The 26,270-nt window shown below is 44.8% G+C and overlaps 1 protein-coding gene across 1 annotated transcript in view; it reads right to left on the bottom strand.

Moving 5' to 3' along the window:
- Window positions 1-4,348: 4,348 nt before the first annotated feature.
- The window catches only part of LOC142309847 (uncharacterized), a 56,859-nt gene continuing 34,937 nt past the window's right edge, over window positions 4,349-26,270 (bottom strand). The window contains exons 4-7 of the mRNA XM_075347305.1: window positions 21,582-21,693; window positions 21,375-21,490; window positions 13,715-13,829; window positions 4,349-4,730 (exon numbers count right to left, since the gene is read on the bottom strand). Coding sequence (XP_075203420.1) covers window positions 4,555-4,730; window positions 13,715-13,829; window positions 21,375-21,490; window positions 21,582-21,693 — 519 coding nt within the window. The 3' untranslated portion in view covers window positions 4,349-4,554. The remainder of the gene's footprint in view (window positions 4,731-13,714; window positions 13,830-21,374; window positions 21,491-21,581; window positions 21,694-26,270) is intronic.

Genomic DNA, 26,270 nt, shown 5'->3' with positions numbered 1-26,270 from the left:
GAAGGAAAACAGTGCACCTCTCGAATTATTGTCTGAGAGGCAGTGGTTTGTATTACCGAAAAAGTTGACATATTCCATGGATGGAAGGCTTATGGTTATTAATGAAAAGAAGGAGGACTATGTTCATCACTGATATGTTTCCAAAATGTCATAAATGATTTTTTTAAACTTTTTCATACATATTCAGCTGTTTGTTCAATATTCTCACTGTAACAGATGAAAACAAAACAAGTGAGATGGGAAAATGTATGTTTTTTCATTTAGTTACATAATAATTCTGGACAAATACAATTTTTCATAAGATCGACAAAACCTCCCTTTTACTTTCTTAAATATTCAGATTTCTATTTTCATGGCTCGACTCCGGGTCTCGATCTGGTGACCTCTGGTTGTGTGGTCAGTTTCCCTCTTTGTTGAATCACAGCCTGTTTTGTCTCTGCCCTATTGCTGATAGCTCTCTTCTCTTTCTTATCTTTTGCTTTGCTTTACTTTTTATTTCTTTTTGTTCACTTACTAATTTGGTTTACCTTTATCTTGGGAGTGGCTATTTATACTCACCATGCACATGCAGTCAGTGCCAGCTATATTCTTGGATAGATGTATCTTTGGAGTCCCAGCTCTTTAGCTAAGGGTAATCCTGCTGAATAATCATTATTGGTTTTCCCTATGGTTTGCTGGTGTGTTTCCTTTCAAGAATTTCCCTGTCCTTTTATGTTTGGGATTTAGGGGTTCAAGGTATTTCGTAAGTCTTTTGAGTTTCTTCCCTTTTCAGTCTTACATCAAAAACTGTGGTAACTATTTTTTAGCTCTGTGTGACACCTTCTGCCTTTGTACTTCATTTATATTAATTGATGTTTAGTGTAAGATTGTCTTTGTAGTTGAGGGTGCAGTTAAGGTCACCCAGGGTCAGCCAACGTTGTGTGGGTGGCCAATTCTGCAATCTTAGTTTGCCAACCTAGGTCAGGCAGGGACAATTCAGGGTCAGATTTAGGGCTTCTTCTAGTCTGACTAGGGACATGTTGATTACAGGTTTTACATCTCTCTTGGTTTGATCATCTTCGTGTGAGTGGTAGGGCTCAGTCATAACATTTCGTCTGAACACAGAGTAAAAAACGGGACATTTGGATTTATGAAGATATTTTTATGCTGAGACTTCCATTTTTGGGAACAGCACCATTTTGGAGATGACTCTTTGGGCCCAGTTCAAGCATCAGCTTGTTATGATAACTGAATGAACATGTATAATTTTACCCTTAAACAAAAATGAGGAGCTTTGGTTAGGTTTATATAGATAATAGTCTGACTGCCACTGACAAGAATATGGCATATTGAAAGTATGGACAGTACATACCTACTCTTTCTTGGACAGGACATACACACATCCATAAATTGATCATACACCCACATGTTTTAAAAATGTATGGCACATGAAAGAAAAGTTATTTTTTTCACATGGATATAAAAATAAACACAGATTTGTGAATGTAGAATGAGAACTTTATCATTTAATTCTAAGGGTGTGTGTGTATGGGTAGAGTAGTGATTAAGATGGAGTTCTGTATCACAAAAGAATGCAAAAACCTAAGATCCATTTTACCATACTTACTTTATAAAAGATACGTATATGTAATACCAGCATATTGTCTCGCACACATTGTTATCTCTCTACCTCTGCTGCTTAAAGCATATTCTTTCATAGTTTATATAGGTGATCGTCTGGCTCTAATGTTTTGGCATACATGTGGCATACATTATAGCTCTATATGTCAAATATCCTATAAAAAGATTCCTAGTCATGTATGATATAGTTAGGGTGCTTACTAATACAAGAAATAAAAAATTCTGGTAAAACAATATCACAAGTTTACGAAATACAAATGTGAGAAGTAAAGACAGTTTTTGGTTACATTATATGTCATTCTTATTAGAGTAAATCAAAGTGTTTTGGGCATAAGATTAGGCTTAAGTTTATAAAAAGAGATAAAAAGGTGAATGTAAAATTAACATGTCAGTGTCCATAAAATTGAAATCAATAAAAGAAATTGGCACCTATAGAAGTTAGGGGGTCCCAGAGGAAAAACAAGGTTGCCTTAATACATAACTGTGTTTTTGCCACATAGGATAGATAGGTGTAGTGTTTTTGAATTCTCCACTACTGAATAGGCTGTGACTTCCACTAGAGATGAGCGGATCAATTTGGAGAGGATTGAGTTTGAGTTGAAATTCCTGAAATTCACGATTACACATGAATTCTAACATTTTGAGAATCAATTTGCGGCTTGCAAAAATATAAATAAATAACGTGCCTATTACTAGGGATGAGCGGATCCATGAAGGTTCAGTTAAGCGGGTTCACTCGGACTTTAGATTAAGTTTGGTTTCATACCCATACTTGAACTGAACCCCAATGAAAGTCACTAATTGAGCAGTTCAGGTCTCTGCCCACATGCAGCCAGACATAAACAGAATTCTTCCATTTTTTTTGTTTGCAGACTACTACTACTGATCAGGCTGTTGTTACCCCCAGTGCGAGCCGATCAAACACTGCAAGTGGCTCACATTGGGCTGAGCACCAAATGTACTCGAACACAGGGATGCACAAGTGAGTGATTTGCATACGTTAATCATCCAAACTCCAGAACCAAACTCAGTTTTTCTTTTGTAAAGTCTGTGTTTGGTATGAACACCGAACAGCAAACCTCGGGTTTGCTCATCTCTACCTGTTACTATTTTCCACACTGCTCAGCCGGCAAATGTCATTTTGCATTGCCGAGTAGGCTTCCCCATAATGCCTGCAGCTATAACACCTTATGGATTATCATACCTTGTACAGTGGTGGCCAGTACATGGGCCATAACAGGCCAGCTGGCCCAAGTGAAGAAAGATTTGTACTAAAAAGTCATTATTAATCTCCAGTCACTAGATAGGTCTCTGTTTTCTGTAAAGTGTTATCAGTAGTGTTCTCTGTCTTTTTCACATCTGTAGAGTGTAACTGTGGCACCCCTGAGGCTCAGGTCGCCGCAGGGTACTGCACCCCGCTAAGGGTGTGGTGCTGATCATGGATCCAAAAGGAGGTCAGTACCGGTTTCATCATCCACAACCACATACACACATGGGTTGCCCCTTCCCCACTAGGGACTGGGCTAGGGTCGGGAATAAAAGTGGTTTCCAACAGTGTGTGGCATTTACAGGATGCCATCAGAACAGGGACCCCAATCCACTAACTTAGGACCTGGGTAGGGGGAGGAGCAGCCACCAGGGGGAATTAGGAGTCACACACAGTTTATAATTTTCAAGGAGTTCTCCAGCAGGAGTGAAAGTGAGCAGACGTCTTTCCCAGTAGCTCTTGTGGGACATAGGAATATAACGGTCGCTGAGGAGGATACCGTGTCAGTTCCCCGGGACCAGCAATGTTCAGGGTGCAGCACTCTAGGGTGGTGTAATTCCACGTTACATCACCAGATTCTGCCGGACAGAGAGGTTCCATGCTTCTTCGTCCACCCAAGTTTCCACAGCCAAGTGGAATATAGGACTCCCGAGGCCTAGATCACGGTCAGACTCAAGGGGATCCCCGCTGCTGGCATAGGGAACAGTAATTTACCTAGTACAGAAGGGATTCTAAGTGCTTCAATCCACAGGGACCCACACTACAAAGCTCAGTGAGCAAGGGCCCACAGACTACTGCACTGGTTCTGACCTCACACAGATCAGGGATTGACGTGAGCCCGTCATGGCAGTGACCAGTGTGACCGGGCTGACAGCTGAAGTTTTGGGTAAACTACACCCTGAACCCGCAGAGACTTTGTTGGCTCGTACTTACCGGTGTCGCCACTCAGCGCTTAGGCGTCAATGGCCATTATCACACTCATCATCCACCTGGGGCCCGCTCTGCCTCTGGGGAGTGATACCATCCCAGCTGCCTTAACACCTGCTCCGGAGAGGAACCCGGCAGCGGCGGCTATTCCTTGGTGCATACCACAGGTGGCGTTAAGACAAACTTTCCCCATTATCCCGATTCCCCCACCATTTACTGTACGCCTCAGGGCAACGGAGCCGGGCAAGGCCACCAGTGACAATGCTTGACCCAGCCCGAAACAGCCCGACGATGAGTAGGTTAACCACCTACCCCGTGGGGCTCTGCATAAGCCCTTATGGTCAGAACAGTTTGGTCTCTTATCCTCCATATGCATTTGCAAGCTATAACAAGCTTTCCAGTATTTAGAACTGCACAAGTTTTTATTTGCCACAAATCAAATTTCTTGGGAATTTGCAGTGTCAGTCAATTCACATTTCAAAAGATCTGTTCATCTTTAGCTACCATGTTATAAAGAGATTAGAGCAACCAAGTCTGGGGCTTTCTTCTACAAGTAAACTGTATAAATTTCCGTTTGGTACATACGCCCATGATCAAATTTCAGTATCAAATAAGATAACTTCAAATATAAATTGAAAGTACAAATAACCATTCATATTCCCCACAGCTTCCAAATATTATTCTCAACATAGCAACTGCTTAAAAATCAATATTCCTTTTCTTATATTTTCTCTGAATCATTATCCACATACAAGAATATTGAGTTCTTTCTTGTGATTTTTTGTTATACCATTGTTCTCCAGCTCCTTAATAAACTCATCTATATAGGTCTTTTCTGTCCCCATACTGACAGCTTCTTGGCATTTTTTATCCGGGAAATATGCTGAGGATTGTCCACTTATGGCAATAGCTGAAGCTGCAATTAGAAAAAGAGCTTTAAACACAATCTCATAAAACCAGATAATCGATACAACAGATCTGATAATCCTGTGGAATTAAAGGGCTTTAAAGAAAGAGAAATGGACTCATCAAAGAGATATATTTCATAGTCACCCATTCATGTAAAAATACAACGGGTAATATTACGAAGAGTAGATCCAGATTTTACTTTATACTCTTCACAGTATTAGGGTATGTGCGCACGTTGCTTTTTACCTGCTTTTTACCTGCTTTTTTGCTGCTTTTTCTTCTGCGCTGTTTAATGCCAAAATGGATGTGTTCTTCTATTCAAGCAAAGTCTATGGGAATTTGGGTTTCTTGTTCACACTATGTTGTTCAAAATGCTGCCTTTTTGTGGCAGAACTTTGGTCAAAAACTCAGCTTTGCAGTGCAAAACCCAAATGGCAAAAACAATTGACATGTTGCTTCTTTGAAAAGCTGAGTTTTTGACCAAAGTTCTGCCTCAAAAAGGCAGCATTTTGAACAACATAGTGTGAACAAGAAACCCAAATTCCCATAGACTTTGCTTGAATAGAAGAACACATCCATTTTGGCATTAAACAGCGCAGAAGAAAAAGCAGCAAAAAAGCAGGTAAAAAGCAACGTGCGCACATACCCTTATAGTGTCTATTTACGGTGGGTGAAATACTGTAATTACTGAACACGTCACCAATTTTCTATGTAAATATATTTCTAAAGGCACTGTTGACATGAATTTCTCACCAGATGTCGGTAAAAAATCCATACAAGAAAAGAAATCAAACAATAGCTGTCCACAAATAATGTGTAACAATCAGTTATGACACAGGAAAAAAGTATTGAACACATGAAGAAAGAGAGGTGCAAGAAGCCTTGGAAAGTCATGAAACTAGCTGAAATCTATCAATAATTAGAAAACAATCCTGTTACTTAGTGAAAAAATAAATCAGCTGGTTCAACTATTGGTGTATAAAAAGATGACTTATTATCAAGGTACCACACAAGAAACATCCCATACTGGGTAAAACTAGTAAGCTGTCTCATTATCTTTGCAACCTGATTCTAGCAAAACATGCTCATCACATTGGTTACAGAATAAAATACTGAAGGTTTGAGTGAGCACTGTTGAGGCCATAATCTGGAAGAGAAAAGAATGTAATTTCACCATAAACCGGCCATGACTAGATGGTCCGTGCAATATTTCAGACAGATAAGAGCACGCTCACCATGTAAGACTCCATTGCTGAATAAAAAACATGTACAGGAGCATTTACAGGGAATCTATGACACCTAATCTAAGAGCAGAATCAAGTAGGGGCAGAAATTCTAGTTCCAGCAGTGTGTCTGTGACGCCCTGGACTCCCCAGGGGTCACAGTACACTAAAACACACACACACACCCTCCCCTGCTTAGGTGACACCAGTCAATTAAAATCCTTGCTGCCACCCTCCAGGCTTGATGTCCACACCAGGTGGGGTGGAGCCAGGTGGTTGACCCCGCCCACCGAGGAGTTCACAGGCCTGGAGGCGGGAAAAGACAGGAAGTTGTTGTTAGGCAGTGAAAGTGAGAGGAGTGGAGACTGTCGGTGTCTGGGTTGGAGCCCAGGCACATTCTGCAAGTTTGGCAGACGGTGGTGGCCGTCTGCAGGAGTTTATGGAGGTCAGCGGACCCGTAGGACCGGGGTCGGGCGGTGGCCCGCCGGTACCGAACCGGGGGAGCAGATTGAAGCCAAGCACCAAGGCAGGGTACTCAGACCCCAACCAGGCTAGGAGCCGCTGAAAAGGTCAAATTATCTGATTGCGGTCTGGACCTCAGGGGTTCATTCCCACCTAAGTCCCGTCAGAAGGCAACAGCCCAACCCGTCCAGATAAGTGCCACCGCCAAGGGCCAGAGATCCAAGGGCCAGCGCCTGCGGGCAAAAGGGGCTCTCCTGACATGTACATGCCGGGGAGCGGACTACCCGTGGGAAGCCATATGAGTCAAACACACTTACACAGGTGCAGGAAATGACAGCCACCATCAACCCGTCTGGGGAAAGTGAGAACACCGCAGCCGGCTGTGGGCCCCATCCATCCAGCCGTTTGGTTTACCAGAGACTCTGTCCTTCTGTGTATAAGTAAGTACAACAGTGCCATCCGGCACCGCGCTGCACCGCAACGTTGCACCTGCGCCCATGCTGCCTCCCCGCATTGGCACCTGCACCCATACCTCCTCCACACTCCCCAACCGGGGCCCCGGGACCAACAGCCCCTACCCACGGAGGGGGTCAACACCTTAGCTGCTCTCCGCCATCGCTCCTGGGATCCCCCGTCACCAGCAGCGGTGGTGCCCACCACCACCACAACCCGTGGGTGGCGTCACGACCGACATCCCCAAACACCCACCACCAAAACCTACCCCTTTTCACTCGTGTGCGAGGAGGCGCTGCTCGAGCCCCCGGGTCCGGCCCCGTGCTCGAGCCACCGAGGAGCAGAAGCACCGGACCCGAGCGCCAGCGATTCCAGGCGAGCGGCGTTCCCAACCCCTCCGCCCGCGATATGTCACTTACTGGGCTGCTTAGCTTAGTTTTGATAAAGTCACTGTTTAATCAGCAGTAATTATCATTAAATGACTACTTGGCCTGCGGCTAGGTAGTCCAGAATATTCATGAGCTCTGTATAACTGCTAGATCTGCAGCAGAGAAAACATTGATTTTATCACAATGACATCAAACAGCCCAGTAAGTGAAACATTGCTGGAATCAGGGTCTCTGTCTCTACATTATGCTGCTCTCAGATGAGGTAGCAAAAACCTGGTGACAGGTTTGCTGAACAACACTTAAAAAAGACTTTGAAATCCTGGGAGAATATAGACTAGTTAGATTAAACAAAATTTGAACTAGATAGATGCCATAATACACACTATTTTTTGAGGCCAAAAGTCACTGCATATCACCCCAAAAACACCATACCAACAGGGAGGTTGGAACGTCATGGTGTGGGGCTGTTTATCAGACTATGACACTGGGATACTTCATATAATTGAAGGAAGGATGAATGGATAAATGTACCAAGATAGTCTTAATAAAAATTTGCTGCCATCTACCAAGATGATGAGGATGAAACCAGTGTGGATATTTCAGCAACACAATGATCTCAAACACACAGACAAGGAAACTCTCAGTTGGTTTCAGAGAAATAAAATAAAGCTGATAGAAAGGCCCAGCCAATCATCTGAGCTGAACCCGATAGAAAACTGATGGAAGAAACTAAGGGGTACTTTGCACGATGCGACATCGCAGGTGCGATGTTGGTGGGGTCAAATCGAAAGTGACGCACATCCGGCATCGCTGTCGACATCGCAGTATGTGAATCCTTTTACATACGATTAACGAGCGCAAAAGCGTCGTTATCGTATGATCGGTGTAGGGTCCGACATTTCCATAATTTTGCAGTAGCAACGGTACGATGTTGTTCCTCGTTCCAGCAGGCAGCACACATCGCTGTGTGTGAAACCGTAGAAGCGAGGAACATCACCTTACCTGCGTCCCGGCTGCAATGAGGAAGGAAGGAGGTGGGCGGGATGTTTACGTCCCGCTCATCTCCGCCTCTCCGCTTCTATTGGCCGCCTGCCGTGTGACGTCGCTGTGACGCCGCATGAACTGCCCCCTTAAGAAGGAGTCGGGTCGCCGGCCGGAACGACGTCACAGGGCAGGTGAGTGCATGTGAAGCTGCCGTAGCGATAATGTTCGCTACGGCAGCAATCACAAGATATCGCTGCTACGATGGGGGCGGGGACTATCGAGCTCGACATCGCAGCATCGGCTTGTGATGTCGCAACGTGCAAAGTACTTCTAAAGCTCAGAGTTCATAGAAGAAGCCCACAGTACCTTCAGGACTTGCAGAGTGTTGAGTGTGTGGTAGAATAGGCCAAAATCAATACTTTAGCAATTCATGTGATTAGTTTCTCCATTCAGGATGTTTCTTGAAGTTGTCATCACCAACACAGGCACGAAGTATTCAATACATTTCAATAAGTGTGTTCAATACTTTTTCCGTGTGTCACTTCCCGGTATTACACCACTACATTTATGGACATCAATGCTTTTGATTTCTTTGCTTGCATGGATTCAATGGGTAGTTACATCCAGTGAAAAACTTGTGTCACTAGCACCTTTAGGCCCCCTTCACACGTCCGTGAAAAACACGCACGTGTGTTACGGGCCGTTTTTCGGGTCCGTGTCCCGTTTTTGTGTCCGTTTTTATGGTCCGTGTGGCACCTGTGTGAATTGCGTATGCTAGCCGTGTTTGTGTGCAGAACGTCCGTGTGTGCGTGTGGAATTAACGTGTATGTGTACGTGGAATGTCCGTGTGTAATGTCCGTGTGTGTGATGCACAATGTCGTTTATAAATGTCGGCTGACAGCAGACAGAGTTGCGCGATGAGAATGAACTCGGGTGAACTTCACCCGACTTCATCCTCATACCGCGGCTCTGTCTGTGTCGAGTACTGATTAGCGGTCACCTGTGAAGGATTCACCGGTGACCGCTAATCCCCCGAGTGACTGAAGTTTCCCCCCCTCTCTCATACTTACCGTTCCCCGATCTCCGGCGCAGCGCGGCACGGCATTCACACTGCTGCGGCGGCTTTTACTATTTTGAAAAAGCCGGCCGCTCATTAAACAATCTCCTATTCCCTGCTTTCCCCGCCCACCGGCGCCTATGATTGGTTGCAGTGAGACACGCCCCCACGCTGAGTGACAGGTGTCACACTGCACCCAATCACAGCAGCCGGTGGGCGTGTCTATACTGTGCAGTAAAATAAATAAATAAATAATTAAAAAAAAACGGCGTGCGGTTCCCCCCAATTTTAATGCCAACCAGATAAAGCCATGGATGGTCCAGCGTCGCATCCAGCGCTGCTGCATGGAGGTGACAGGAGCTGCAGCAGACACAGCCGCTCCGGTCACCTCCACACAGCTAATGAAGACAGCTGCGCGATCAGCTGAGTTGTCACTGAGGTTACCCGCTGTCACTGGATCCAGCGCTGGATGCGACGCTGGACCATCCTGGAGTACGCCGGACATGGAGGGCTTTTTCGGGGCTGATTAAAGTGGTGAACCAGGGTATATGTGTGTGTTTTTATTTCTAATAAAGGATTTTTTCTGGTGTGTGTGTGTTTATTTACTGTAATTTACAGATTAATCATGGAGGGTGTCTCATAGACGCCTGACATGATTAATCTAGGACTTATTGGCAGCTATGGGCTGCCAATAACTCCTTATTACCCCGATTTGCCAAAGCACCAGGGCAAATCGGGAAGAGCCGGGTACAGCCCCAGAACTGTCGCATATAATGTATGCGGCAATTCTGGGCGGCTGCTGACTGATATTGTTAGGGTGGGGGGCTCCCCATAACGTGGAGCTCCCCATCCTGAGAATACCAGCCTTCAGCCGTATGGCTTTATCTGGCTGGCATTAAAATTGGGGGAACCGCACGCCGTTTTTTTTTAATTATTTATTTATTTATTTTACTGCACAGTATAGACACGCCCACCGGCTGCTGTGATTGGGTGCAGTGTGACACCTGTCACTCAGCGTGGGGGCGTGTCTCACTGCAACCAATCATAGGCGCCGGTGGGCGGGGAAAGCAGGGAATAGGAGATTGTTTAATGAGCGGCCGGCTTTTTCAAAATAGTAAAAGCCGCCGCAGCAGTGTGAATGCCGTGCAGCGCTGTGCCGGAGATCGGGGAACGGTAAGTATGAGAGAGGGGGGGAAACTGACCGACAGACTGTGAGAGAGGGACAGACAGACAGAGAGACCGACAGAGAGACAGAGAGACTGACCGACGGACTCAGGGAGATTGACCGACATACACAGAAATAGAAAGAATAGCCGACATCACTAGAAATAAAAACACCAAACGGACACGGACTATTGGTAGATGCATACGTGTTTACTATCGTGTGTGCACATACCCATAGACTTTCATTGTGTCCATGTGTGCGTGCTCCGTGCAGATAACGGACATGCATCCGTGCCAAACGCAAACACATACGGATCACGGACACGCACACACGGACATAATGAAATAACGGACGTGTGACCACAATCATAGATTAACATTGGTGCACGTTTGGCCGTGTCTCCGGTATATACGGAAACGGACCAAACACGCACGTGTATCACGGACGTGTGAAGGGGGCCTTAAGAAAAGTTTAACCCCTTAACAAACGCGAGTAGTAATATATTACGTCCCTGCTGTCATAGTGTTAATCCCAACCTGCTGATGCGGGCTGCAAGTGGGAATCTGCGAACATCAGCTGATTTGTACAGCTGACATGTGTGCCTGGCAGGTACGAGTGGAATCGCTATCCACCTGTACCTGTTAACGGCGCTTTCAAGCTGTGACAGCGCTACATTAATGGCGATGACAGTAGAAGTTTACTCTCTGCCCGATACCAGAAGTCACGTGACGTGATCTCGTGGATCCGGTGGTTGTCATGGTAGCACAGGGTCATGTGATGACTCCTGTAGCTCATGTAACCATCAGCCGAGTACTGCCGGTTATAAGGGATGATCATTTCTCCTGGTCTGACTGGTGCTGCTCTGATCGGGAGAAATTAATGAGCGATTAGACAGCTGATCATTATAGTCCCCTAAGGGGACTAGTAAAATAAAAAAGTTTTGAAAAATTAAAAAAAATAAAAAACCTACAAGTTCAAAACACCCCCCTTTCAACCCATTGAAACTTATACACATTTGGTATTGGCGTGTTCAGAAAGATCTATCAAAATATAAAATCAATTAATCTGATCAGAAAAACTGCATAGCAGCAAAAAAGTCCATACGCCAAAATTACGATTTTTGATTGCCGCATATTTTGTGCAAAATGCAATAACGGGCAATCAAAAAGTAGCATCTGCGCAAAAATGGTGTTGTTAAAAACATCAGCCCAAGACTCAAAAAATAAGCTGTCACTAAGCCATAGAGCCCGAAAAATTATAATGCTACAGGTCGCAGAAAATGGCGCAAAACATACACCAATTTTTTCAGACAAACCTGATTTTTTTAACCCCTTAGATAAAAGTAATCATATTCATGTTTGGTGTCTACAAACTCCTACTGACCTCAGGCCTCACACTGATAGATCAGTTTTACCATATAGTGAATACAGTGAATAAAATATCTCAAAAACTATAGTGCAATCGCACTTTTTTGCAAATTTTTCCGCATTTGGAATTTATTTGGCATTTTTTAGTACACTACATGGTAAAAATCATGATTTCATTTAAAAGTACAGCTCGTTCTGCAAAAAAACGAGCCCTCACATGACCAGATTGACTGAAAATTATAAAAGTTACGTCTTTCGGAAGAAGAATGGTGTAAAAAAAACGGAAAGCGCAAAATCGGCCGGTCGTTAAGGGGTTAAAAGAACTGAGACTCCTCAGTGGTTGATTTCTTTTAATGGCTAACTGAAAAGATGGTAATAATAGCAAGCTTTCAACACTACTTAGGTCTCTTCATTCAGCCTGATGAAGAGGCTTGAGTAGTCTCGAAAGATTGCTATTATTACCATCTTTTCAGTTAACCATTAAAAGGTATCAACCACTGAGGACTTCAGTTCTTTTAAACAATTTTTTTATATCCACTGGCTAACACGGTACAAAAGATATGTTTTACCCTTAGCACCTTTAGAAATATATAACTAGTTAGAAAATTGGTGACATGTTCAATCCTTATTTTATCCTCTGTGTATGAATGATGGTTAGGTGGACAATTAAAGGGGTTGTCTAAAATGGTCTAAAATGATAAGTCTGAAGTCACTCTATGTGATTGCAGACTTATGAATAGTCATGTTCGGACCCGGACTGTAAAAGATAAAACTTTGCGAAGGACGTATGAATCAAGCTGCATACAAGATTATCCTGGAAACACAGTTGCTTTCTTCTGCTCAGGCAATGTTCCATAACTCTGAGGACTGTTTTTTCCAGCAGGTACATGAGCCATGTCACACAGCTAGGCCAATCAATGTGTGGATGAAGAACCACCACATCAAAACCCTGTCATGACCAGGGTCTCCAGACCTGAGCCCCATTGAAAACCTCTGGAATGTAATCAAGAGGAAGATGAATAGTCATAGGCCATCAAACAAAGAAGAACTGCTTAAATTTTTGCACCAGGAGTGGCATAAGGTCACCTAAAAACCAATGTGAAAGACTGGTGGAAAGCATGCCAAGACGCATGAAAGCTGTGACTACAAATCATGGTTATTCACAAAATATTGATTTCTGAACTCTTCATGAGTTAAAACATTAGTATTGTTGTTTCTAAATGATTATGAACTTGTTTTCTTTGCTTGGAAATTCGGAGACGTTGTCAGTAGTTTATAGAATAAAAGAATAATTTACATTTCACTCAAAAATAACCCTATAAAGAGAAAAATCTGAAAAACTGACAATTTTGCAATAGTCTCTTAATTTTTTTCCAGAACTGTATAACTGTTTGGTATCCAACCTAATTGCACTGACCTAAAGAGTAATATTGCTAAGTCATTTTTACAAGACAATAAATGCTGTAACAAACAATACCCAAAAAACAATGTTGAAATTGTGTTTTATGTGTTTTTTGCTTTTTTATGTATTAAAACCATCAAATTGGTGCATGCAATTCATGATTTTTGTGCAATACCCAAAATTGCCTTTTTTTCTACTTTCAACTGTTTTTGCATCTTTTGTTGCACAAAAGACACACATTTTGAAAAATGTCCTAAACAATTTTTATGTACTGGCGTAAATAAAATGATTCCAGGTGGACTGTAGTAGAGTTACACCAAACATTGTGACTTTTTAAAAGAGTTGCATCTCATTAATCAGTCTAAAATATCTGAAAAAGTGAACACTGACATGAAAATCAGAAAACTAACTAAACCACAAAAAAAGCAAAAATACCATAAAATAATTATGAATGAACACAGAATTAAAGCAAAACATTCCAAGTTCTACCTGTACAGTCAGCTATTCTGTTTCCACCAGGATATTGAGATGTCCAAGAAAACCCAGTTTCATGTCCACATTTTTCATACAGCCTACTTCTTCTTAGAAATGAAAAATCAAAGCCCTAAAAACAAGGATATTAGTTAAATTGCTTTGTAGTACTATAAAAATGCAAAATACATAACTATGGGCATTTTGATAACATTTTTAATACTGTACATATGTAATCTGGTCTGTTTTCCTTGACAAAACAACTTTTAAAAAACTGTTATATTAGGCTATGTGCGCACGTTGCGTACATTCACTGCAGAAATTTCTGCAGCGATCTGAAGAGCACATGTGCGCTTTAAATCGCTGCAGAAATGTCCGTAGTGAAAGCCGATTCCATGCGCTCTGCCTGCAGCTCCTCCCATAGACAGAGCAGGAGCTGCCGGCAAAGCGCAGGAAAGAAGTGACATGCCACTTCTTAGAACGCAGCGCTTCGGCAGTAGCCGAAGCGCTGCGCTCTAAAACACCACGTGCGCACGACCCCTGCAGAATCTCCATAGACTGTGCAGGGGACGCAGGACGCATGCAGTTACGCTGCGCTACAAAGCGCAGTGTAACTGCATGTATTTACGCAACGTGCGCACATAGCCTTAGGCATGCTTCAGAACAACATTTGAGCATACATATCGAGCTGAAATGCTTTACAGCACAGAGACCTGTCGGGTCTCTGCACTGCAATACATGCTTCCAGATGACAGCTGATGTCAAGGGAACCATGACTTGGAGTGCGTGTCATAGACGCTATGCACGATGGCAGGCACTCCAATGTTAGCTGCCGGCCACTGCTTGCTTTCTAAAGAAGATGCTGCTTGATATGGAATTGAAGGGATGTGAGTAGTTTTTTATGCATTCAAGACAGAACGGGTACTGTATATACCAGGAAGGGGCCCAACACAAGGACATCTATATCAGGATGGGCCTAGGATGGGGACATATATATCGGCATTGGGACATATATACCAGGATGGGGACACGTATACCAGGATGGGCCCAGGATGGGGGACATACATACGAGGATGGGCCCAAGATGAGAACATACATAGTAGGATGGGCTCAAGATCGAGACATATATACCATGATAGTTAACATATATACAAGGATGGGGACACACACCAGGATGGGGACATACATACCAGGATGGACCCAGGATGGGGACATACAACCAGGATGGGGACATACAACCAGGATGGGTACATATATGCAAGAAAATGGGACATATATACCAGGAAAGAGAACTATATATATATATATATATATATATATATATATATATATACATACATACACACAGTACAGACCAAACGTTTGTACACACCTTCTCATTCAAAGAGTTTTCTTTATTTTCATGACTTTGAAAATTGTAGATTCACATTGAAGGCATCAAAACTATGAATTAACACATATGGAATGAAATACTTAACAAAAAAGTGTGAAACAACTGAAAATATGTCTTATATTCTAGGTTCTTCAAAGTAGCCACCTTTTGCTTTGATTACTGCTTTGCGCACTCTTGGCACTCTCTTGATGAGCTTCAAGAAGTAGTCACCGGAAATGGTCTTCCAACAGTATTGAAGGAGTTCCCAGAGATGCTTAGCACTTGTTGGCCCTTTTGCCTTAACTCTGCGGTCCAGCTCATCCCAAATTATCTTGATTGGGTTCAGGTCTGGTGACTGTGGAGGCCAAGTCATCTGGCGTAGCACCCCATCACTCTCTTTCTTAGTCAAATAGCCCTTACACAGCCTGGAGGTGTGTTTGGGGTCATTGTCCTGTTGAAAAATAAATGATGGTCCAACTAAACGCAAACCGGATGGAATAGCATGCCGCTGTAAGATGCTGTGGTAACCACGCTGGTTCAGTATGCCTTCAATTTTAAATAAATCCCCAACAGTGTAACCAGAAAAGCACCCCCACACCATCACACCTCCTCCTCCATGCTTCACGGTGGGAACCAGGCATGTAGAGTCCATCTGTTCACCTCTTCTGCGTCGCACAAATACACAGTGGTTGGATCCAAAGATGTCAAATTTGGACTCATCAGACCAAAGCACAGATTTCTACTGGTCCAATGTCCATTCCTTGTGTTCTTTAGCCCAAACAAGTCTCTTCTGCTTGTTGCCTGTCCTTAGCAGTGGTTTCCTAGCAGCTATTTTACCATGAAGGCCTGCTGCACAAAGTCGCCTCTTAACAGTTATTCTAGAGATGTGTCCGCTGCAAGAACCCTATGTGGCATTGACCTGGTCTCTAATCTGAACTGCTGTTAACCTGCGATTTCTGAGGCTGGTTACTCGGATAAACTTATCCTATGCAGCAGAGGTGACTCTTGATCTTCCTTTCCTGGGGCGGTCCTCATGTGAGCCAGTTTCTTTGCAGCGTTTCATGGTTTTTGCCACTGCAGTTGGGGACACTTTCAAAGTTTTCCCAATTTTTCGGACTGACTGACCTTCATTTCTTAAAGTAATGATGGCCACTCGTTTTTCTTTACTTAGAATTTGTATTATGGCAAGAAAAAAGCAGCTAACAGTCTATTCAGTAGGACTATCAGTTGCGTATCCACCAGACTTCTGCACAACACAACTGATGGTCCCAGCGCCATTTATATGGCAATAAATCCCAATTATTAAACCTGACAGGGCAGATCTGTGAAGTGAAAACCATTTCCGGTGACTACCTCTTGAAGCTCATCAAGAGAATGCCAAGAGTGTGCAGTAATCAAAGCAAAAGGTGGCTACTTTGAAAAACCTAGAATATAAGACATATTTTCAGTTATTTCACAATGTTTTGTTAAGTATTTCATTCCAGATGTGTTAATTCATAGTTTTGATGCCTTCAATGTGAATGTACAATTTTCTGAGTCATGAAAATAAAGAAAACTCTTTGAATGAGAAAGTGTGTCCAAACTTTTGGTCTGTACTATATATATATATATATATATATATATATATATATATATATATATATATAAATATATATATTATATATATATATATATACAGTACAGACCAAAAGTTTGGACACACTTTCTCATCTCTAGAACAACTATAAAGAGGAGACTTTGTGTAGCAGGCCTTCATGGTAAAATAGCTGCTAGGGAACCACTGGTAACAAGCAGAAGGGACTTTTTTGGGCTAAAGAACACAAGGAATGGACATTAGACCAGTGGAAATCTGTGCTTTGGTCTGATGAGTCCAAATTTGCGATCTTTGGATCCAACCACCGTGTCTTTGTAGAAAAGGTGAACGGATGGACTCTACATGGCTGGTTCCCACCGTGAAGCATGGAGGAGGTGTGATGGTGTGGGGGTGCTTTGCTGCTACCACAGCATCTTGCAGCAGTGTGCTATTCTATCCGGTTTGTGTTTAGTTGGACCATAATTTATTTTTCAACTGGACATTGACCCCAAACACACCTCCAGGCTGTGTAAAGTCTATTTGACTAAGAAGGAGAGTGATGGCGTGCTACGCCAGATGACCTGGCCTCCACAGTCACCAGACCTGAATCCAATCAAGATGGTTTGGGGTGAGCTGGACCGCAAAGTGAAGGCAAAAGGGCCAAAAAGTGCTAAGCATCTCTGGGAACGCCTTCAAGACTGTTAGAAAACCATTTCCGGTGATTACCTTTTGAAGCTTATCAAGAGAATGCCAAGAGTGTGCAAAGTAGTAATGAAAGCGAAAGGTGGCTACTTTGAAGAACCTAGAATATAAGACATATTTTCAGCTGTTTCACACTTTAAGTATTTCATTCCATATGTGTTAATTCATAGTTTTGATGCCTTCAATGTGAAGCTACAATTTTTAGAGTCATGAAAATAAAGAAAACTCTTTGAATGAGGAGGTGTGTCCAAACTTTTGATCTGTACTGTATATACACCAGGATGGGGGACATGCTACTGTACACATGAGTGAACCCAAGATTCAGTGCTGGGGTTATTTACATATGCAAACCACTCACGCGAGCATCGCTGTGCTCAAGTACACTCAGTTCTCAGTGGAATGCGAGTCATTGTTTGAATGGCTCACACTGGAGGTAACAACAACATGATCAGATGTAGTGTATACCAAACAAAAAAAAATGGTAAACCCCACCCATCCTCCCCCCGGAATTGTTCTGTTTATGGCTGGCTGCATGTGGGCATAGCTCCGAACTGCACAATTAGTGACTTTAATTTGGGTTCAAGTCAAGTGGGGGTCCCAAACCTAACTTTATAGAAAGTCCGGCTGCGCCTGTCAAACCTAACTTCAAGGAACCCACTCACCTCTAGCTAGTGCACATTTACACTGTGGCCTTTACTAGATAGAACCTACAATAAAAACAATGTACAAATACCCAGTAATTAGTGATGGGCGAACCTGAACTGTAAAGTTCGGGGTCTGTACCGGACATCTTGTGTCCATGCATGGACCCCAAACAAAGAGTTCTCAGGGAAGTCCGTGATATTATTCCAGGGCAATCGGGATGAGCTGGGTCAAGCGCCAGGATTTGTGCATCTAATGGATACGTCAATTCTTTGGCGGTTGCAGGCTGCCTTTTTTAGACTGGGGAGTGCCCAATAACCATGGGCCTCTGCAGCCTGCAAATCCCAGCCCCTAGCTGTCCACTTTATCTTTGCTAGGTATCACAACTAGGGAGGGAACCACAAGCCCTTTTTTTAAATGAATAATTTAAATATGTTAAAATAGCTGTATAGGGTCTCTTGTATTTTGTTACACAGACAAGATAACGCACACAGCTGGTGGGTGCAACCCACAGGTACCTGAACTCAGTATCAAAATATGGAGGACCCTACACCATTTTTTCCAATTATTTATTTTTTTTACACTCCACTTCTGGGACCAAGACAACAAGTGTGAGGGAAACCAATTACAGACGTCAGCACGCTAGCACACTCACTGTAATCAATCACAGATGCTGTTAGAGAGGGGGTGAGGAGGAAATGGGATGGATGGGGGAGTAACGGGTGCAGTCCATGACTTGGACCAGGTGGTGCAGGAGTACTCACAGTATAGGCAATAACTGACATGAGTCCAAGAATTAAGCAAGTTGCTGGTAACTGGTGCCCACGGCTGCTGTGAGGACGGGTGTGTAATTCGGGTGTTTTTCTCCTGCCTGGTGTCTGTGTCTGTGTCTGCTCCATACACAGGAAGCGGCTGGCCTATTCCTGAGGCCCTCACTGACACTTCTCCTAGCCCCACACAGGGGCTGCTTCCAGCCCCCTCATCTCCTGCAGACTGACTAAAACTACACTCTGCTCTCTCCAAGCTCCTCTCTCCCCCTCCCGTTTTCCTGAGGAGGGGGCGAGTGGGGCCTGATTGGCTGGTGTGTATTGGTGTGGGAAACTCCCCAAGGGAGAGTGAGGTCTGCACCAAAAAGATGGATGCAGACCTCTGTGACACCCTGGTTTTGCCAGGGCGGCACACTCCCCCTTCGTAAAACAAAGACCGTCCGCGGGCTGTCCAGCTACCTGCATTTATTAAACGGGAAAAAAGAAAAGTTAAACATTACAAACATGCATCTTCCCACATCGGGAGGTACGTTTGCTCAAACTATAAAGTGCTGACTCTGCTGCCGACACAGCTTTCCAGGTAACTTTCCCACAGTCCACCACAGGGCAGCACGGGTACCCAATGCCACATCCACTCACGGTGACACTGTCCAGAAACACCCCATCTTCCACTGCCTGCAGTGCGGGTACGGTGAGACGGGCTCTGTAGCAGAAACTGTCCTCACTCCTCACAACTCCCTGCCATCTTCCACCAGGGGCTCTGACCCCTGATGGCGCCCACCGAGGTTCCGACCCCGGCGGCGTTCAACAAGTCGGGCAGGGTCCAGCTCCTTCTACCCGGCCTACCGGATGGCGTCCCGCGGGGAACTCAGGGACGTTCAACAAAGGAACACGGGTTTTTGTAGCAGCGGGTCCTTAAAACATTTTAAAACGTTCAATTTTTAACTGTCAACTTGCGGGTAGCCGTCGACGTTCCGCTACCGCTGCTGCTGCCGCCGCTCCCATTACGGGGCACGGGTTCCATGCTCCACCTCCTGCTCAGGAGCCAGGCCCACTCAGATGCCCTCGGTGCCGGCTACAACCGGCCTCGCTAACTGCCGAGGGCCCCGTCGCTCAGTGGCCTGCTCTTCCTCTCTGCAGGTGCACTCCGGCTGCTCCACAGCAGGATGCAGACCTCTGTGACACCCTGCTTTTGCCAGGGCGGCACATACACTCTCTCAAGGTTTTAAGGAACTTGGTAGGGAGGTTGTTCTGAACATGTTAGAGAACTAACCACAAATCTTCTGTGGATGAAGGCTTGCAAAAGTCCTTTTGTCTCTTCATGAAATCGTATCCATGCAGGATGATGTTGAAATCAGTGCTCTGTGGGGGCCATATCTTTTTTACACTTATGAGAGTTACTAATGACATTAGCTGTCCATTTGGGGTCATTGTCCTGCTGCACAATAAATTTGGGACCAATCAGACGCCTCCTGGATGGATCAACATGATGAATACATATTTCCCTGTAATTCTCAGCAATGAGGGAACCAGTATCCTGATCAAATTGCCAATTCTAGTTACTGAAATGCAGTCCCAAACTTATAAGCCCCAAAAAGCTCCAGATTTGTATCATGTAACAACATGTTTCACTGTTGTCTGCAGACACTAATTATTGTGCCACTTTCTAGCCCTTCAGTGTACAAACTGACTTCTATTACAGCCAAATGCTTCATTCATTCATTTTAACTTATCAGTCCAGAGCACCTAATCCCATTGTTATGAATCCCAGTTTCTATGTTGATTATACTTGGCTTGTTTCCATGTTGATTATATAATGTTTTGGCCTTAATTCTTCAGTGAAGACCACTTCTGGCTAGACTTCTTCCAACAGAAGATGAGTGAAGCTGGGTCCCACTGGTTGGTGCCAGTTCTGAGCTGATGCCACTACTGGAAATCTTCTGATTTTGAGAGAAGTAAGCATCAAGTGTCTTTTATCTACTGCACTAAATTTCCTTGGCCAACCACTGCTTCTACTTTCCTAACTGTTACTGTATCTTGATGTTTTTTATAGATAAAGGAAGATACATACCCAGCATGAAATATCATCATGGAGGCATCTGTTCTACTCCAAATTTATTCTGCTGCAGGACAACAACCTCAAACATACAACCAATGTCATTAAGGCTATGGGATCCTAGAAGCGATATTCTGGCCCCACAGAACCCTGATTTCAACATCTTCAAACCTGAGAATACATAAGAGAAAAGGATTTGTACTAATGTGATTAGTTCTCGTGAAGTTTGGAGCAACCTCCCTGCCGAGTTGCTATAAAAACTGTGTGCAACAGTACCAAAAAGAATTGATGATTCATTTCAATTTCTCTTTTGTTCTTTCAGTTTGCATTTTGTTAATTGATAAAAAATAAACTAACACTTCTATTCTTTAAAGCATTCTTTGTAGCATTTTCTATACATTTGTCTGGAACTTTAAACTACAGCATTTTTGGTATAAATGTGTCTTTTCATTGCCATAAGGATTTTTTCCTGGTCCATTTACCAAATCATCTACCTAATCAAAATGGAGATCTGGCCTTACTGACAAATAAGTAAAATATATGTAAAATGTAAGAAGGATGATTACCTGATCACACATTGGTTTGCAGAAGTAAACATTATCAAAATATGCACACACCAAACCACCATTCGTGGGCACCAGCGGCAATGAGCAGTTCGTTGTCCTCACAATTTTGTTATAAACTTGAGAAAAAATGAAAAAAAAAGAATTAAATAATTTCTGGCAGCAAAAGGCAGACGTATAGCAGTTTTATATTATGAAAAAGTGCTTTACCTTTAGCCTGATATTCTTTAAGACTGACAAGTGCCTGTTGTGTCCACCAGATCAGTGAGTTAATCCGTGACAGTGTCAAGTTTGCGAGATCTTTATCAAGATTGATGACACGCTAGAATTGGAAATTATTTTCTTACTACACATTTTAATAATGCAGAAGACTTTTCTCAAGTACAGTTGAACAGGAAATCATGAATCCCTATTTCTTAAAGGGAATCTGTCAGCTTTTTGTTACCTCATCTGAAAGCAGCAGAAGGGAACGAGACCCTGATTTCAGTTATGTATCACTTAGCTTTCTCTGCTGTAGATGTATCAGTGCTCATAAAGCTAACCCTATCCACACCACTGATTAGCACCATTCCATGTACATTGTATATTGACAGTAAGATGCTAATCAGTGCTGCAGGCAGTGTTGGACCAAGATACACTCAGACAGCTAGTTCAACAATGACAATCTTCTGCTGATAAAACACTAATAGTATTGAAGCTACAGCCCACTGGCTAGAAAGTAAGGCGGGCTTTACACGCTGCAACATCGCTAGCAATTACTAGTGATGTCGAGCGCGATAGCACCCTTCCCCATCACACATGCGATATGTGGTGATTGCTGCCGTAGCGAACATTATCGCTATGGCAGCTTCACATGCACATACCTGGTCTGCGACGTCGCTGTGACCGCTGAACAATCCCTCCTTCAAGGGGGAGGTGTGTTCAGTGTCACAGCGACGTCACCGCGACGTCACTAAGCGGCTGGCCAACAGAAGCGGAGGGGGGGAGATGAGCGGGACGTAACATCCTTCCCATCTTCTTCCTTCCGCATTGCTGGCGGGGCGCAGGTAAGGAGATGTTTGTCGTTCCTGCAGCTTCACACACTGGGATGTGTGGTGGTGCAGGAATGAGGAACAACATCGTACCGGCAGCAGTAGCGATATTATGAAAGGGAACGACGTGTTACCGATCAACGATTTTTGACATTTTTGTGATCTGTGATCGTTGCTCCTAGGGTTTACACGCTGCGATGTCGGTAACGGCACCGGATGTGCGTCACTAACGACGTGACCCCGACGATATATCGTTACCGATATCGCAACGTGTAAAGCCCGCCTTAGGGTACCGTCTCACTAAACGACGTGCCAGCGATTCCGACCACGATATGACCTGGTCAGGAATGCTGGTGCATCGCTACATGGTCACTGGTGAGCTGTCAATCAGGCAGATCTCACCAGCAACCAGTGACCAGCCACCAGCGATGCGTGGAAGCGATGCTGCGCTTGGTAACTAAGGATAAATATAGCGTAACTAAGCAAAATGCTTTGCTTGGTTACCTGATATTTACCTTGGTTACCAGCGCACACCGCTTAGCGCTGGCTCCCTGCACTCGTAGCCAGAATACACATCGGGTTACTAAGCAAACCGCTTTGCTTAGTTACCCGATGTGTACTCTGGCTACGTGTGCAGGGAGCAGGGATCCGGCACTGGCAGCCCTAGAGCGGTGTATGCTGGTAACCAAGGTAAATATTGGGTAAACAAGCAAAGCGCTTCGCTTGGTTACCCTATGTGTACCTTGGTTACCAGCGTCCGCAACTTCCAGACGCCGGCTCCCTGCTCCCTGCACATTCAGATCGTTGCTCTCGCTGTCAAACACAGCGATGTGTGCTTCACAGCGGAAGAGCAATGAGCAAAAAATGAACCAGCATGGTGTGTAACGATCAGCGATCTCACAGCAGGGCCCAGATCGCTGCTTAGTGTCACACACATCGAGATCGCTGTGGAGGTCACTGGTGCATCACAAAACCTGTGACTCAGCAGCGATCTCGCTAGCGATCTCGCTATGTGAGAAGTACCCCTAAGATATCTGAAATCAGAGTCTCAGCCCCTACTTTATGGTGTTCTCAAATTACATAGTAAAAACCTATTCACAGATTCCCATTAAAGAGTTTGGATAAAGATCTTAAGTCATACTTTATCCATAGAATAGGAGATTATTTTCTGATCGATGGGATTTGGATGATTTGACCTTAGCTGATCCTGAGAATGGAGCTCTGTTAGAGATTACCTTAATAGAACAAAAGATGACCAAGTGTAGCATTCTGTATGTAACTGATTAAGACAGCAGAGTACTCCTTGATTCCTTGTGGTGCTAGTGGTGGTGAGGATCCCATTGGTTGGACCAACAGTGATCACTAGGTTATCTCATATTCTATTGATAGGGGATAATATATAATTTTGGTACAAATTCTTTAAAGAATAGGTATTTGTGCAAATTTAGGTACACAGAAATGATAACATTGTACTAAAGAAATGGTAGGAATCTGTGTACTAAGATATGTTATCACCATATGAAGGCCTGTATTTGCCACTAGGCATTGCGGTCTGCATGGGCGGCACAAAAAGAGGGAGGGATTTTTTTTTTTACCTCCCCTCCCCTCTATTATACAATCTTATAAATCCGCTGTCTTTTTGGAGGGGGGTAAGCACTTACCTCTGTCTATTTGTATTTGCATCTTTAAGACAAATTTACCATATCCAGAGAGAGCTGATTGACCCCGAAAGAACCAGCAGATGCACATCTGGGGCCAGAGGGGACCAATCAGCTCCCTGTTCTAATGTGCTGCAGTGTCCATACACTGCTGATGCACCTGCAGTGTGATGAGGTAATTTCACCATGCTGTAGATGTCTTGTTGCGGGCGGGGAGGAGGGTGTCAGCACACCGCGCTCACCCCTTCTGCTCGGGTCCGGCAGCTGCTCCTGGTGGCTCGAGCTGTGGGCCGGATCCCGGGGTTTCTCGAGCGACACTCCTCGCCCGTGAGTGAAAGGGGGTGTTTGTTGGATGTGGGAATTGTTATAGTTCGTGACGCCACCCACGGTTGTGGTGATTGCACCACCGCTGCTCAGTATGGGGGTCCCGGGGATGGTGATGCGGAGCAGCCAGGTGTTGTGTTGCCCCTCCGTGGGTAGGGGCTGGTGATCCCGGGGCCCGGTGATGAGATGTAAAGTGTAGGGCCTGGAGGGCGCTGGGACGCGGGGGCAGCGCTGTGCCTTGCGGCACTATGGTACTCACTCAGCCTGACACACGGACACAGTTTGTACGGTAAACCAACGGCTGGTAGGACGGTCCCACAGACGGCTGCACCTGCACTCCCGGTAGGTGACGGTGATGTCCCTCTTCCTTGCACCTGTGTTGACTGATGGTAGCGGTGGATTCCCTCCGGTTACCCGCTCCCCGACTGCAATCTGGGCCGGAGGAGCTCTACACTTTGCCCGCAGGCGCTGGCCCTGAGAAACTGGTGCCGTGGCGGTGGCGGTGTCTCTCCAATACGGGTTGGGCTGTTGCCTTCAATCGGGACTTGGTTGTTGGGGGATCTGCGTCCCCGTCACTGACGGATTTGGCAAATCTGGCGACTCCTAGCCTTCCCGGGGTCCGAGAGGCCCCTGTCCTGGTGCTGACTGTCCTTCGGAACACTGCTCCAGACCACCGGGCACACAGCCAACGGGGTCCTTCCAGGAACTTCCAAACGGTCCCCCTCCAGACAGTCACCGCCGTTGCTGACCTTGCTGTTCTGGCCCTACACAAAGCTGGACCCTTCAGGCTGTCCTTCTCTTCTGTCACTTTACTTGCTTTCCTCCTTTACTACTTTCACTTAACCCCTCCACTTTAGCTCAACTTCACTCTTGCCCTGCCCGGGCTACTCTGTTGTTACTCCTTCCACTTCCTCCTCCTGGACTCATCTGCCTGGTTTCTTCCTGCCTCCAGAGTTGTGAGCTCCTCGGTGGGCGGAGCCAACCGCCTGGCCCACCCCCTGGTGTGCATCATCAGACTCCTGGAGGAAGGCAACAAGGATTTGTGGTTAGCTGTGATGTGCCTACCTGGAGTGTGGGGTGTGGTGGTGTTGTGACCCGTGTCCCCTGGCTTGCCCAGGGCGACACAGTCTCAGTAGGGCACTGCGGAGGAGGACGGTGATGGGAGCCAGGAGAAGGATGAACACCGGGGCAGGTAAGCGCTCCTAAAGCTGAAGATTCAGAGAGGAAGGGGGGAGGCTAAAGTTATAGACTGGGGATATTAGGAGCCTATTACTAAAGACTGGAGTTTTGGGGGGCTATTATTGTAGTCAGGGTTTTAGGGCGCCTATTACTATAGATGGGGGATAGGAGGCTATTACTATAGAATGTTTTTTTACACAGGCTATTACAATAAATTTGGGTTTATGGGGCCTATTATAATAGACTGGGGTTTAGCAGGCCTATTTCTGTTATCTTGGGGTTAGGGGTCCAATTACTGTAGACAGGGTTTAGGGGGGCTATTTGTGTACACCGGGGTTTAGGGGGTCTATTATATTACTGTGGTCTGGAGTTTAGGGGGCTTTTACTGTAAAATAGTGCTGAGAGGGGGCTGTAGACTGGAAGTTAGGTTGGCTTACAGAGTGAGGGATAGTGAAAGGGACACAATGGATGGGTCACAGTGTAAGTATTCAGTATGCTGGGGAGACAGTGTGGGAAGCTCAGTATAGAGAGGGGGGAGCATGTGTGGGCTTGGTGTGAAGCAAAACTCAGAATAAAGAGTGGGGCAGTGTGGAAGGTCTCAGAATTAGATGTGAGGTAGTATGGTGGTCTCAGTTGTATGAGTGGGGCAGCATGGAGGCTTCAGTATGGAGAGGAGGCAGCATGGGAGTCCCATTATCAAGAGGAGG

The sequence above is a fragment of the Anomaloglossus baeobatrachus genome, chromosome 5, assembly GCF_048569485.1.
Source record: "Anomaloglossus baeobatrachus isolate aAnoBae1 chromosome 5, aAnoBae1.hap1, whole genome shotgun sequence".
Classification (NCBI taxonomy): Eukaryota; Metazoa; Chordata; class Amphibia; order Anura; family Aromobatidae; genus Anomaloglossus; species Anomaloglossus baeobatrachus.
Note: the sequence above shows the minus strand (reverse complement) of the source record. Positions and strands in the feature narration are given on the sequence as shown.